At 34.7% G+C, this 16,486-nt stretch overlaps 1 protein-coding gene across 7 annotated transcripts in view; it reads left to right on the forward strand.

Annotated features, from left to right (window-relative positions):
* Nucleotides 1–16,486, forward strand: part of LOC124159866 (arginine-glutamic acid dipeptide repeats protein-like) — a 41,061-nt gene that overhangs the window by 14,804 nt on the left and 9,771 nt on the right. For 3 of the 7 annotated variants that reach the window (XM_046535771.1, XM_046535766.1, XM_046535781.1), the window contains 7 exons: nt 7,118–7,164; nt 7,530–7,619; nt 8,756–8,962; nt 9,177–9,261; nt 11,874–12,005; nt 12,295–12,467; nt 14,506–14,607. In XM_046535771.1, the coding sequence (XP_046391727.1) occupies nt 7,118–7,164; nt 7,530–7,619; nt 8,756–8,962; nt 9,177–9,261; nt 11,874–12,005; nt 12,295–12,467; nt 14,506–14,607 (836 nt within the window). The remainder of the gene's footprint in view (nt 1–7,117; nt 7,165–7,529; nt 7,620–8,755; nt 8,963–9,176; nt 9,262–11,873; nt 12,006–12,294; nt 12,468–14,505; nt 14,608–16,486) is intronic. The other 4 variants (XM_046535776.1, XM_046535774.1, XM_046535778.1 and 1 more) reach the window with 4 other exon arrangements.

A 16,486-nucleotide genomic window follows, 5' to 3' on the forward strand; every position in this document is an offset into this window, starting at 1 on the left:
TTCGCGCAGTGGTTGGCTAGGAGAAATTTCGCTCGATTTTCAAATACTTTTTTTTTTCTTTTGATAATGAATGGAGAAACTTTAGGTATTTTCACGAGCTAATATATCCGTTTCACCTGTTCAAAATAGTTTTTACAGCAATCGATGATCCATGCAAGTTCCCCATTGGTTTTTCTGCATGAGAATTTGAGAGGATCAAATATGACATGATTCATTACACGTAGTGTGTAATTTTTATTACAGTAGAGACTCATTTATACGAGCAACATTACTACAAAGTTCTAATTATAATGAAGCAAATCATTGGTCCTGACGAAATGGCTATCCAAGCTATAGTAAAAGAATTGTTTTTACAAAATTATGACCCTTAGTCCTGGTCCTGGCGGATTCATAATGAATTTTATTGCGAAGTTCCACGAATAAGCAATGGCATTTAGATGGATATACACCATGCTAAGTTTTAATGATCGCGCCACGTTTAAGTTTTCTCGTGTACTGTGCCCAAGAGCGTCCATTGTGGTTCTTTATTCAGTTTACACGCAACATCATATAACAAGCTTCATTCCTGTGCAGTCATGGTGACCCACTTAACAGGAGTCTTGTCTTGAGCCTTGTCTCAAATTCTACCCAATGTTCTCGTCTTGATTCTCGCTGCAACACTAATGTACATGTTTCAATCAAAATATATGCAAATAGCTCTGGACCAATACAGTTGACTCCGACCCATAATTATGTTCCTGTGTTATGACGGAAAGGCTAATGTTAAGTATATATAGCAGTATTAACTTGTGAAATACATACTGAACTACCATTTATAGAAGAGGAAGTTGTTGCTAAGCAAGTGAAGTTGTTCTATAGCGAGCACGCCGTGTGCAAAATGTTGAGCAGCAGGTATTTAAACTGAAGCATTTGCTTGGGATTGTAAGGTAGAGCTTATGCATACAAAATGGAGCAAATGCTTATGCCCATGAGCCTTTGCTCAACTTTTATTCATCCGGCCCAATGAGTCATCATTTTTCAACTGTTCCCTGTTGATCTCTGCAGATTTAAAAAAATAATCTTAGCCGTGCGAGTATTCGATGAAAAAAAAATCTCTTCAATCTATGAGTGCACATGCCTAGTTTTGTCTGTTTCTCTTTGATTGTCTTTTTGACATCTGGTTAATGGATCAATTTCACTGAAGCTTACATTTGCCTTTCAAGCTCTTTTCTTTTCATGGATCTCGTCAGTTTTACTTGTATTCTGTCTATCTCATAGTAGCTTCCTCTAGAGATTTTATGAATATGATAAACAGAATGCTCAGTATCTTATTGAATCACCTACAATTTTAAAAGTATCTTTCAATCACACAATGCTTTCAAAATTTTGAAACAATGTCAAAATCACAGTTTAAAAAACACACATTTGCAGATGTTGATGATGGAAAAAATTGTTATTTGGCAGCTTCAGGCCTATTTTCATGTTTCACAGTAAATTATTTTTCAATCAGTCAAAGTACATCAATGCTAGTGCTAATTGAATCGTTTTTGCTGCTTAAAGATATGGATTACATGAATTATGTATTTATTCTACATATATCCCCAAGCTTGCTGTCTAGTTGTTAGCGTATTATTATAATTTTTTAGCTAGATCCCCTCGAGGAATTCGCTCTAGGGAATGATAGGTTCCATGTTATTACTTGAAATAATTGTTGTGGGGCAGAAGTCTTGGTGAAATATTCTCTGTGATCATATGATGTAAATATATATTGCAAGCTGTCAAAGTAATTCAAAAGTATTACAGGAAAATTATTAATTTGGGAAACTGGAAAATCCTTTAATGCTTGCTGATCCTTAAATCTTACTGATAGTAAGCATGTCAGGCATATTTGGCTTTCTTTCAAATAGCCTTCAAGAATAATGTTTCAGGTGATAATTCCTCTCTCAAAGCAGCATTTATCATTTCTATCTTTTAATTAGTGCATGGTCTTTGTGATTCATAATCTACCTCAAGTTTACAAATCCTTTTATTCTGAAACAAATGCATATGTACATATTTGGGTGGTTTGATAGTCTGTAAAGACAAAGGTTTAGAAAATAGTGTTTTGGTTTGCCAGCTTGTTTGTTATGCACTTAGATCTGTGGGGAGAACACAGCCTTAGCCAATGCATGGTAATTAGTGTTCAACCACCAAAGTTTGATACAGGAGATTATGATATTCAATTTGTATTCTTCTATGAAAGATGCAGCAGTGTTTTTTATTCAATGTTTTTTTCTTCAAATCTTATCCTTTTTTTGTTTCATTGTAATACTTTGGCTAGCTAATTAACTTGCTTCATAGCTACGGTGTCTGTCTTTGGTCATCACTTCTTTTTGCATCAACTTTAGGACATTACAAATTGTGTACTCTTAAGTGTTGGTTATACTGCAATAGCATGACTCCTGGTGGATGATTTACCCATTTAAATAGTTTCAAATAGTTTTAACACAGCATTTATCCCAAGGGTTTGTGTTGAAGTGTACTTTATGTGATTACTGTCCTTAAACTTCCATTCCTTCCACAGTCAGTTGTGAACAAAAATAACTTCTTGATCCCTTGGTTGTTTGCCCCTTCTCTTGTCAAGTTATGAATACTCTGTAAGCAGCTACCGCTTAGTTTTTGAAATTTCATACTTGTACACATCTTAAGCATATGAGCGTTCAGGAGATTATATTTTAATGGTTGCTTAACTTCTCTATCAAACCATGCAAATTTTTTTTTTCATTTATAACATCCTGATATGCCTCTGGTCTTGTTTTATTTTGGTATTTTCCATAGGTTATTCTATTTTTATAAATTTCTATTTATTTGTCTCTTTTGAAGATTTATTTTTGATAAAGTGGCTTTGGAAACTTGGTATGGGTTTCCATTCGTTTATCTTTTCAGGTACACAATCTGAAAACTGTATTCCGAATGAAAATGTGTTATCATTGGTCAATGAAATGCAAAACTAGAGTTCCTTGTAACGGTTTTTATTATCACACATTAAAACACAAACGTCACTGACTCAAAATTAAAACACTTTTAAAAGCTTCCACAGCAGAACTCTCAGCAGCGAAGACACACCTGCACGCCACAAATTTTACAACCATACTCCCTTTGCCATCCACAACAATATCCGTCCGCCATCATTTGCCTCATTATTCCTTTCCCACCAATTGTCACATCAACACTCAGCTCACATATAACTCAAAATTAATTGTTACATCCTTTTCTATGAGAATAAGTGCTGAATTCTATGAAGCTTAAAAGCAAGCCTCGCTATGGCACCCTATATCAAAATTGATTTACAGAAAAGGTTGGTTTCAATAACTTCCATAATGAATTGATATCTCAAGTTAGCATGAAATTTTTTAGGTCATGTATGTCTTTGTTTTTCTTCCTTAAGTGTTTAGCTGGATTACATTAAATATGTATAGGTACATAAAGCACCTAAGTGGCTAATGATGAAAAACTTCTCATATTTCTGCGACCAGCTGAATAGCAGAGGGAGATAGGTAAAAGTAGTGAGATGACAAAGACAAGAGATAATGTTAGTTAGGTGATGCCGTTAAGTTCATTGTTGACATTGAGCATTAGAGATTCCTGTTTGAAGGGTTTAGGGAGGTTCATTGATGCTAATGAACATTGATTGACTTGCACAGCGTTATTCTAAGGTCTTTGATGCCAGTTACATATTTCAAGTAGGGATGTGTCGATTCTCGATTCCTCCGATTCTCGGGCATGGAATCGGAATTGACAATTGAACGCTCAAAGTCGATTCCATTGATTCCAGGAAGATAAATATTTTGAATATAGACTATAGTCTTGAGGCACAAAGGCCGCCACGTACCTGAACCATTGTGCAATGTAAATTATTAAATTAACAATTTATATATGAAAAAGTTAGTGCTTATGATTTCATTAAAGCTGAGGCTAATTTGCTTTTTTTAATAAATATACTTTTTGGGCTTCTAAATTGTCTTTGTTATTTTACTCCATTCAATTATAAAATTTTAATGACTGCAATGCTACTGACCAGCAATGTCCAACCTGTAAGTATGAATAAGAATTGATGGAATCAGAATAAAAAAAGTGGAATCAATTCATTCCTAATTTAGAGTATCTGCAGGTTGCCATATAGCCATATTCTCTAAAAATAAGTTGTGGCAAAAGGGAGAGATGTAATTTAAAAAATCCTCAAAACATCGAGGAAAGAGAATAATGGCACATTGTAACAAAGGATTCTGCAGAGCCTAATGTCAGTTGATGAAAATTGCATCTGGAAGCCCTTGGGCCTCCTGCAGCTAAAATTAGGATTAACAATGGTGGACCCAGGTATATACCTAGACTGATATTTTTTGTGATCCGAAATACCTACCTATAAAAGGTGAAAGATACCTGTTTACACCAGGGGAGTTTTGTTGTAGTGCAAGGAATTTTTCAATCCAGAAATTACCTCCCCTACTGTAAGGATGGCTATGCTTTAGAATACTCATAATGATCCATAGACTCAACTTCAGGGATGGCCTAAAAGATTTCATTGGCATCCCTCAGTTTTTAATTGACAATTCCGCTGCAAGGCTCGTAATAATGAATTATTGCTTTGCACATTCGATATCCCAGTGATAAATTTTCAATCATCATTCACTAATTTGCAACGTAGTTACTAATGGAGTGTAGGCCAGCGCACCTTCGGACGCCTTGTAAAATATGCACAGACCCCATATTCTATTAATAATATGATTTATAGAAGTTTTCTGCTGATTAATAGCATATTTTTGCATTGTAGTTGGTAAATCACAATATAAGCCTCTTAGATCTTTGTTAGAACATATTAATTGTGAACAAATAAATGCTTTGTGCCCCATGAATTTCACTGCAGAAGTTCTAATGTATTATCATGAAATTATTGAAACAAATAGTTAGTCAGACTATCATCAGGCATCTTCATTTTCAGCAAGAGAATACTTTTTAATATGAAAATAAAATTATTTATCACCTAGATACTAAATATGAAGTTTTTGTGTGAATTGGCACATCAGAGAACTTATGTTATACTCTTGGGGATAAGAAGCTTACTCTGGCGATGTATGTAGGATATTTCATTAGATTCTAGAGAGAGGTCCAGCAGATGACACTGAAGCTGTTGACAGGGCTGGGAAAAATACTGGCCAAGGACTATTTGGAATACAAAATTCAAAATGCTGCTCCAAATGTATTTGAAATACAAAATGCCTTTGACTTGGGCATTTGAAATGCAATATATATTTGTTTGGAAACTTAAGAGATCTTTAATTAAATATTTACTGTTTTAGCATGTTAAGGATACATTGTTACAAACAGTGCATGAGAAAAGTATGTATGGATGTGTATTCATATTCTGTATTTTCATTTTTTAAGTAAAACATCTCCAATGGAATGGATTATTTCTCTTGAGGAATACAAGTTTTTCATAATGTGTGTGGGATAGAAATCCCCTCACTGGGAATTAGTTGAAGTGGAAGCAAGTCTTTCAACATCTGAAGATAAGGAAAGGCTTACTGTTAAATCTGAAAAAAAACGTTTTCTTAGTTAATATACATAGTTTTTCAAACTCAAAGGGGATTTGTTTTTGTCATTAAAATAGCTGATGACCTCCAACTCACTGTGGGACTATTGCTTTTTATCACTAGCATGCGATAGCACAAAAAAGTCATCATCCTATCCACCACTTTTAGTGTCTTTAGCAGGTATCATATGTACTGGCAGTCTATGACTAATGAATTAATACAGACATTTGGAATGTGTTTTCGCTCAGAGTCTGAAACATGGTCTGGAAGGTACCGCAACTTGAAACTTTGATGAAAGCCAGAAGCTAAAATAGCCTCGTTCAGTACAGGAGATAATTTGAAAAATAATTCAAATCTCTCATAAAACCTACCCTTACCTCACCTTCTTCCTTCAATTCCTCATCCAAAATAATATTGATACTATTTCTTATGTCTTTTTTTCTACTGTAGTAATACTACCAGTTATTAGTCTTGTTACCATTTCATCTTGTGTCTTGCACACATAATATTTTCAGTTTTCTTCAAAGCATAAAGACGTCACAGTTAGTTAAGTCTCCCAACTCTTCCATGTAGTGGTATATATTCCATTTCCATGTATTACATTTTAGTAACAGGACTTCAGATATACAAATGCCTGGGTATTTGATAAAAGTATCTAGCATCCATGGTAATATGTAGTATTTTTCCTTAACCAATTATCCATAGATTTCTCATTATTTATATTTCTTACCAGGCAATAAAATAAATTCATTTAAGAGTAATGATGAATATAGCCCATTTTCTTGTCAACAGTGGTTTTGTGTGATGTATTAGACTTCAGTGTTGTGTATAATGCTGTTTTTATTTGTGAAAGCGGTGATCTGTTTGTTTTCTCAGTGGATCAATATCCATGTTAAACTATATACTCCACATGTTATGTGTTCATACAGATGTATGGGAGTAGCATGAAGAAAGTCCTATCAGTGTTCTAGTAAATTTATGGTTTGTGTAAGTTGTGTTGTAGAAGATTTGATGTGTCAATTCCATCGCAATAATTCAGTAAACAACCGTTACTAATATTTCACACCTAATTTATTTCACTTCAATGGTTTTTTATTGCTTTATGTTATTATCAAGGCGGTACTTCTCTGGTCCACTAAGCTACCCCAACTGAAGAGGAGCGTATTTATAATGCTTTATGGAATATTACTACCTGTGGGGTTGAAATAAGACTGTGAAAAATAATTAGTTGTGCTCCTATTTTTTTCATTATTGTACTGTTTTCTTCAACACCATGTTATTAAATAATTGCCTTATAGTTATTAAGATTGACTTGGTATGGATAACTTTTGATTTTCTTGATCTTTAAGAACTAAAATTGCATATGTAAGGGTACTTATATATATTAGTCTATCTTATATTTCGAAAATGTTCATGGCTAAGTTGATGTACTCGGATGAAAAGTCGTTTCTGAGCTTACCTGGTGTCTTAGCTTCTATTATGTGGTATAGAGTATGGAATCATTGTCCTCGTGTAATTTCTTATAAACTTTAGTTTTTGAACTTCAAAATATTGATCTGTTTTTTCAGAGCGGCTGAAATCTACTGGTTCCTCAGGATCATCAACCGGGACTAGTGTAAGTGTTGCGTGCGGTTGGGTATTTGTTCCAGTTACTTTTGATTTGTTTTTTGCTGTTACAGAATTAGTCATTTTCAGTGCAAATTTATGCAAATTAATTTCTTTGTCTAGCTGGTCAAATCACTGTCCAAAGAATGGAATTTTGCATATATTACAATTATTTACTTTATCATTTATAAGCATTACAATCTATTACTATCTACTTAGTTCACATAAGTCTCATCGCTAATGATAGTGTGCTCTGTGAACTCAACCAGCGATGAGTGGATATCATTATCATCCTGTCTGGCTTATTGATTTTATGCACCTCCATAAATGAAATTATTTATATGTTTTCCTAAATTACCTCTATTATTTTTACAGAAAGACTCATCTGCCAACCAAAGTCCTTTTGTTTCTTCTCCTCATGGTCATCCTGGCTTCAACCCCCAGAAAGTGGGCAAAGGGATGGGGGTAATTATTGAAGTCAATTTATTTACATTAGTGTATTTTTTAGGAGTTAAATTCACAATTTTAAGTGAAAAAACTTGATTGTTCAAATTGAGATAGGCTTATAATTAAAAAATTAAAGTGTATATCTTGTACACTCCTGTTTAAAAAGTTGTTATCATTGTATAAGTGAAAATTTTTGAAATACATAGAAGAAGCCAATGTGACAATGCAGCCAAGCCCTGCCTCACGCAGGTCTTGGCTGCGCCATAAACCCTCGCATGCCCGCAGACATGCCCGAACAAAACGAGAAGGGATCTAGGAAGGGCTGTCAGTTTTGGTGTCACTTACGGATTATTTCTGAGGAAAGGGGATGGACTCCATATCTAAATTTCAGAAGCAAATATGGGATCTCAAATTTTGTTTGGTCACAAACACTTTCCAACATTCCTCAATTTATACTCCTGGAAAATCAGTTGCATAAAATCCAGAGGCCATTTGTTTTTTGTTTCATGAGTACTCCCTGATTCTTGTATTGTCAGTGGTATCAATAATATATTGAATTTTTTACGTGATTATATCACATTGGCAAAATGTGTCAGAGTTCATACTTCATACTAGTATTCAAATGTCTGTTATATTATTGCCAAGTACTGCAATATATTTAATTTTGGGTGAATTTTATCGTAGTTGGAATACATAAAGCATCAGCTTAACTGCACTAATGATTGAACATGTAGGTACTCCCACAATAAAAAATATAAATGCTGTCGTATATCATATGGTAATTAGGAAGATTTAGGCTACTTCTATTCTTTGCGTTCGGTCTTTATTCTTCAGTAGGCATGCTTCCTGCGGGTGTTTATGGTCCTTCAAGGGGCAGGGCTGGGCTGTGTTGTCACATTGGCATTAACTCAGGACATGAAAAATTTTGGCCCCAGGCTATCAACTTTTTTTTAATGGAAGTGTACATTGTAAACTTTACATCAGTTTTTTTTCAAGACTGAATGAAAGTCTTGCCGTGGTAGTGTCAGAAGAACCAACATATGTACATACTAAATTAGTCACCAGTTTATTTTAAGTTATCTTATGTAACTTCAAACTTAAATTTTCAGTATTATAGTTACAGATATTTGATTCTTTCTACCTTGTTGTTGAAGGGTGAAGCTCGTGCTCCTAAACCTCCGAAGCCCCCTGAGAAACCACTGATGCCATACATGCGGTACAGCCGCAAAGTGTGGGATAGAGTGAAAGCTCAAAACCCAGAGCTCAAACTTTGGGAAATAGGAAAGATAATTGGTCAAATGTGGAGGGATCTTCCTGACGATGATAAACAGGAGTATGTGGATGAATATGAAGCTGAAAAGGTCAGTGATGCAGGTGTATAGCAGTCTATGCTTAGTGATTTTCTCTGAGTTACGAATGTTGGCAAAAATGTATTTAAGTAATAATTGCATTTGCATGGTGAGTGAGAATTAAATGAGGAGTTTTGAATGTGATTAATTTAGGATGAAATATGTAAATGGAATGTAATCATCCCTTGATACATTGTTTACCATTTTAAATATCTTGTTCTCTTAGCTGGAGTACGAGAAGACCTTGAAAGTCTACCATAATTCACCTGCTTACCTGGCCTATTTAGCTGCGAAGAGTCGCGGTAAGTTTGGTATGTTGCTTATTATTTTTCTTTTTATTCTTAAAAGTTTTGATTATACATACTTGGTATTTTTACTTCCTTGTGTCATTGAGTAAAGACATTAAGAGCTTACACCTTCACATTTTGTCATGATTGTTTAGATTTGTTATTGCACTATGTTGCCTTCCCAGATCACCAATCATCTGATTATCCACTTTCCTACTTATCCAACAGTCTACCTCTCTCATTAGCTTTCTCAGGATTTTAGACAAGTTTAATACCTTACCAATTTGCACATGGATCAAAAGCAGGAAAAATGTCATATGTAATGCTGCAAAATAAAGAAGTGTTAAGGTTTCATTACAGTAAACTTAGCCCTGGAATATTTGGCTTTTATGTGGTAAAAAACTAATATGTAATGACGTTCAACCCCTTAAGATGCATTCAGAACTCCATTAAGATGAACTCACAAAGACCCATGAACTACCAGGATGTATTGTGAAAATATCCTGGAAAATTTGATATGTATAACTGGAAAATTAGTGGACTTTGAACTGTTTGCTAATTAGATGAGCCAGATTGGTGTTCTTTTTCCTACTTGACTAATTTTAGTCCAGAAGGTGCAATTCAAATGTGGTGTGAAATCTATCCATGCTATTGGTGGGAGCTTTATAACTCAACATATCAAGTGTTCTTTGTAGAAAAAAGCAATGTTCCTTCTTTTTAGTTTATCTATTTTACATCAGAACTGCAAAATGTTTGGGTTAGTTATTTGCTATTAAGCTCAAAGGTAAAAATGAAGAAATACTGTGGGTGTTTCTTCATTTTTGCCTTTAACACTTTGTTGTTTTTATTTATCTTCCTCCCTAAAGAAACAAATTTATTCGACCTTATTAGCATTCCACAAGCCAAGAAAAATTCCTGCAATACTGCCTCAGAGTTTACAAATTATTTTTCACGATTTTTCGAATATTGAGCAACATAGGCTTAATATTTACATGTAATTTTATTTGGTAGCTTAAAGTTGGTAACTGTACGAGTTTGCTTGGAATAAGAAAATTTTTTGGGGAAATGACAAATATGTTCGATCGGGCATAAGTGGCCTGAAACCACTTGGGTCACAATCTATCATGAGGACGAAGATCATGGGACCGAATAACCAGAGGTCGGTAATAATGAACTTTGTAAGAGCATTTCTTTTAGGAATCCTCACAAAAATATACCTTGCCAAAATTCCTTGTCTCTTATACCTCCTGTACTAATAGTTATGCAGCACAATAGCTTCAGAGTATGACATGCACGATTAAATTATGCACAAATACAGTAAGTCCTTGACATAGGAACAAAATGCGTTCAAAGAACTTGTTTGTAAGTTGACAAACCTATCCACGGCATCGAAAAGTGCTGGTATACTGCAGAATGCAACACTGCATTATACCTCTGTGTTAGTTCACAATTGTGACAAACTGATCTAATGAGTCTGGAGCCGAAAAAATTTCGCTGTCCGCTGGAATGAAGAACGGGGGAAAAGATGAACACTTGCTGACTTCACTACAGATTAATTTATACTTTTTTCAGACTATGCCCAAAGTACAACTTCCTTAACACCACATTGTGTTGCGTGGGTCTGTTGGTGCCAAATTTGAAATTTCGGGAACGCTTGAATTTTTCTAACGTTTGTATCTCAGAAAGTTTGTACACTGAATGTTCGTAAGAAGAGGACTTACTGTACGGTCAATTCACGAGCGGAAATGAGTGGGTCACCATGATTCCACAGGAATGAAGCTTATCATATGATGTGTGCATACTGAAGCATCTCCTACTCAAGAAAGAACCATAATTGACGTTCTTGAACACAGTGCTCAAGGAGAACTAAAACGTAGCGCAATGATTATGACGTAGCGTAGTGTATAACCACCTATAGCCGTTGCTTACCTGTGAAACTTCATAATAAAGTTCATTTTATAATGGCCAGGACGAGGATTGAGGTTTGTAATTTTGTAATAATGTTTCTTTTACTGTAGATTGGTTTAGCCTTTTCCTCATCACCAAATTTTTGCTTAATAAAAATGAGAACTTTGTGATAATGTTGTTCATATTAACGAGACTCTACTGTATCAGTTTTTACGTCTAAGGGTGTGGTCCATAATTTTTGTATTCTTTCCACTTTTCTCAGTCTTTGTTTGGACAGATTGATCTTGGCTCATTTACGACATTGCCAGAATTTATACTATCATCATCTTACTTTGTTTGTTGGCTATGATTTTGCATTTTTCTCAAATACAAAAATTAAACTCACATAATAGCAGTTAAAAAAATTTATAATCATGAAAAGTCTTACTTTGGAAGGTACTAAGTTAGTGTTGTTAACTTTGTTCATGATACACTTTATATTATTTTTTAAAACCCTTTTAACCTTAACTTGGTCTCTATCACTTTGTGCACCATGTGTCTATGACTAGCGCATTGTCTGAGTGTTTATTTAAATTTCTGTCTGCTCTCCAAGAAAATATGGTGTTGTTCATTAGTATCTCATGTTAATGTGGGGGCTGCTTGCTTCTATCATGCATTTGTTACGATGTTGGTCTTTGTGGTCCTCTTCTTATCCTACTCCTTTTCCTCCTGTGTGCCATCTCCCATGGGTGGGGGACGGGCAGCGCAATCTTCAGGCGAGGAGAGAGAGGGGCATGAGAGGGCCTCAGGAGGTGGATCAGGTACAGGAGTCAAACCAGCTGACCGCCGCATTGATATTCAACCAGCTGAGGATGAGGAAGGTAGGAATAAGTCTTGTCCTCTAACTTATGGATTTTTTGTAATGTGATTGATTCCTTTTGAAAATGCTGGGCCAGTTTGTCATTTGTATTCTTGTGTCATTCTGTTAATGCTGATAATTATTACAACTGCTATAATTTTGTGAAACTCACAATTGTTGAGAAGATGAGTTTTCTAGTAAATTCCATTTCTTAGGGCTCAAACTGAATGTATGTACTTTTAATATAGTAATTGTAAGACATCTTTTTTACTCATTTTTTAGACATTCTTTTATTCTGCCTATTTTTTCAGATCAAGAGGATGGATTTTCTGTTAAACACGTTGCATATGCTAGGTATCTCAGAAATCACCGGTTGATCAATGAGATTTTTTCTGATGCTGTTGTACCCGATGTTCGTTCTGTTGTAACCACAGCACGAATGCAAGTGCTCAAGAGACAAGTTCAATCTTTGACAATGCATCAGGTTAGTATTTTAATTTTCAGTTGAGAACCACTCCCTCATCTTTGATTTTATGGAGCATATTTTTTTTTCTTTTCATTTATTTATATTCATTCTGTTCCATTGGTTTCATCTGAAAAATCTTTGATTGGTTTCATCCAACATGTGTAGATATGTCAGACCAAACCTCTGCTCATTAGTCATTACTCATGCCTACTCTGAAGCGGTTCAAGGAGTCGGAATAAAAATACTACTCAGCACATGTATGGTGAACTCTTGAGTGGTATACAATAACTATGGACACAATAAAAGTTGATATGCTGGCATTTCTGCTATAGTAAATTTTCGATTATACGAAGCCAAACATAACGAAATTTTCGATAATACGAAGTGAAATTTCGGTCCCGGTGAAAAGCCCATGGTAAATAGATAGCACTATTTGATTATGCGAAATGTTTTGAAATTACGTACATCAGGCTGGGGCCACAGGAGCAAAATGACGACAACGTTTATACGAAAAACGGCCAAAAATATAGATGAAAAGGTGAGCTCTACGGCGTCAAGGTCAACTCAGAAATGAAAACTCCAATGGCCGTAACAGGGAACCTCGTCACAGGTATAAACAAAACACTATAAAACAGGTATAAACTAACAAATGGCAGTTAGGCATACTGCCGTTAAAATTTTGTAGGCGTTGGAAACAAATATCTATCTTATGCATTGATAATAGTTGCTATTTGCTACTGACCGCAAAATTCTTAGATTAAATTCTTATACTAAAATTTTCAAGATGTTATTTGATTACGTTTTCTAAAATGGACGGGAATTACTTTAGTGCTAAGATTTAACAATAAAGAATGAGAAGTTCATGTGATTTTCATGTGAAAGGTCATGTGATTTTCAACTATCTTTCACAGCTTAAAATCAATATGAAAGAGCATTTTTTAAATTCTATCTTAAATAACCTCCGGAAACATTAATCAAGGCCACTAAAGACAGGAAAAGGGCGGTGGGAACAAAAGCAAACATTTTTTTGTGACTTGTTGAAGAGGTTTGAAATGACGAAACTCAATATTACAAAGTGCCTATTTGTCGGTCCCGCGAACTTCGTATGATCGAGAGTTTACTGTACCATGTGGAAATAGCGAAGTTTTTATATCTTCTATTCCCACGGTAAAGGATTTTCACAAATTTACACCCACTTCCATTAATTACATAGTTAGGGCCTACTTAGGGCCAGCAGGGAACAATTTTATAGTTACTACATGGCAGTTGAAAAAGAAAAGGTGACTAAAGAAATGAGTAAATTTGCATAAAAGTGAACATGTATTGTAAAAACTGTGATTTTATAACCACTCTGCATTTATTTTTACATCAGCTTTTAGCATCATGTCCACTGCCATTGATATTTATAATGGATTTTTTAATCCTTATTCCCTTTCCACCAAGTAGACTGTTCTACAGTGCCCTCTCAACTTCTTAGTTACCGTATTAGCGTGTGTAAGAGGCGCACCCCTATTCTGAGCATTGAAGCTATGAAGAAAAAAATTTTGTGTCATTTTTTTTAATCGGCGGATTTAAAAATTTAAATTTGCGGCATTTTTTTTACTATCTTGCGGTGTTGCAGACGTATGCCATGAATTTCGACAGTTATTATATTCGAAGCATTTATTCAACTTATTTGTAATTAAAAAAAATACAGGTATAGTAGAATCTTTTTGCTTTGCTGTAGATCAAAACAGAGTAATTATCAATAATCATAATGAAGACAACTATTTTCTTGATGAAGCAGGTTGCAGTGGTGAAGGACAAAGTTATAGCCTCAGCTTATGAATGTTGGTTGATTTAAAAACTCATTTTGTGAGTAAAAAAATTTCATCATAAAGGTCAGGAAATACGGCAGTGATAAAGATCAGGCCTTTTGTTACTGGCCTAAATTATTATAAAAACACATGCCCAAGCCCAATGGTGTAAAGCAGCCATTTTAATGTGCATTGAGTCTTTCTGGTCTTGGGTTGCTTTTATCATCCTTTGTAATTATTCTTAACTTCTTCTTTCTCAGAAAAAATTGGAGGCAGAATTGCAGCAAATTGAAGAAAAGTTTGAAGCCAAGAAGAGAAAATTTCTTGAAGCAAGTGAAAGTTTTCAAGAAGAGCTGAAAAAGGTAAATTGATGAGAAAAGCTATATTTCCTTTTGATTTACAGTGGAGTAAACTTATAATGAACTCACCTCTGTCTATTCAAGTTTTTTAAATGAGATACCAGCTATCAACATGTCAAAAAGAAAGTTCTTTCTATCATGTAAAAAACCGTTAATGGAAAAATTGTTGATTTTGGCTTTACAAATTTTTCGCTATTGGGAAAAGGTCGCAGTAAGCTCTTGATTATTCAAAGTCATCAGGACTGATTTATTAGCAATTGGTGATATCAAATTACATGATTCCAAGAATTTTCAATCAGCTTCACAAAATGTTCACTTTTTTTCATTATTTTAATTGAAATGGAGATACAGAAGCAATGAAAGCACAAAGTATATGGAAAATAGTTATGTGAAATTGAAGATACAAAATCATTTATATTAGGGATGGTTGGATTGGATACATCAGATCCAAAGTTGCAGAAGACATCGACTCTGAAAATGTATATTAAAGCATTAGTGAATGCAATGCCATTAGTGTGGAAAAGAGTTTCGATTCTCTCTTTGCATGCGCCAATACATTGTGATGCTTGTCCTACTCATGAACCATTTTATTTAAAAGCTCTCGCAGCTCTCTACATAGCAGAATTTCAGCCTTGGAAAATTTTAAGGCAAACTAGAAGAGGCACGTAGTGTGAATCTTCCCAAGACATTGAATGACCATTGGTGGAGGCTCAGTGCCATAGGATAATAACCACGTTGAAAGTAACTACAGTGCAACCTTGATGAAACGAGACACCACATTGCTCAAATAAACACTAGCTATAGCGAATTGTCGTTTCACCAGAGGTGGAGCAAATAATAGTCAATATACCTATTGGGAACAGCTACACAGGAACAGGAGTGGTGCGGCGACAGATAAATTTATATCTGATAAATGTAAGCATAAATCCAGACGAAAGGCGATGTTTTTTGCATCACTAAATTTCCTTACTTCTACTAACAGTTCAAACAATTTATAAGCGCCGTATTGAATAAAAATCATGCAAAGCATTGCATTGACAATCATTATTTGTGTGATCATTCTATTATTTTGGTATTTTCCGCCGAAAATTCAAAAAATAACTGATAAAACTATCACGGTTATTTAATGCCTCAAATGCTTCCATAGGAGTATGTTTATTGTTCCTGTACGTTATGTAGCAGTTAATATATCATCGGCAGCTGTTGAAATAACGTATCGCATTTGTTTCTGCTGACGAAAACGTTGGAAGCATGAATATGGTGGAAGGTTGTATAACGACCCTGCATCAGAGGACTTTTTCTATCATATAATGTAATATCTTCATTATCTACGGCAAAAATTTTGATAAGTTTGCAAAATGATGTGATTAAAATTGCCGTTATTAAAAAAAAGTTCCTTTTTGAGTGTTACGCTTGCGACGTATTTGAAATAATACACTGAGTTTACTACGGCACTGCAATAAAAATGATTTGAAGTAAAATTGGTAATATAAGAAAAGATATTAACGTGATACTATTTCACGAAAAAATATAATGCAGTTATTATGCTGATGTCACCTATGTAAAACAAAAGCAAGATGCAAGAAACAGCAACGAAGATAACTCACATGGGTAATATTTGCGATAAAGAAATGGAAAGGCATACGCATCTGATGGACCCTAAGGCCAAAAAAAACTTTATTTATGAATTTATCGATTTAACATTCTCAATAATGACTGAGAAACATGAAAAAGGAATTCAGAGTTTTTTTAATTAAATAAACTAAAAGCGCAGCATCAGCTCTTAACATATGCCCTCTGTGGCGGCACCGAATGCATACGACATGGTGCCAAATGAGAGTTAGTTGTTCTCCGAGTTCTTCCAGCGGCCACCAGGGGATGC

This window comes from Ischnura elegans, chromosome 1 (genome assembly GCF_921293095.1).
Source record: "Ischnura elegans chromosome 1, ioIscEleg1.1, whole genome shotgun sequence".
In the NCBI taxonomy this organism is placed as follows: Eukaryota; Metazoa; Arthropoda; class Insecta; order Odonata; family Coenagrionidae; genus Ischnura; species Ischnura elegans.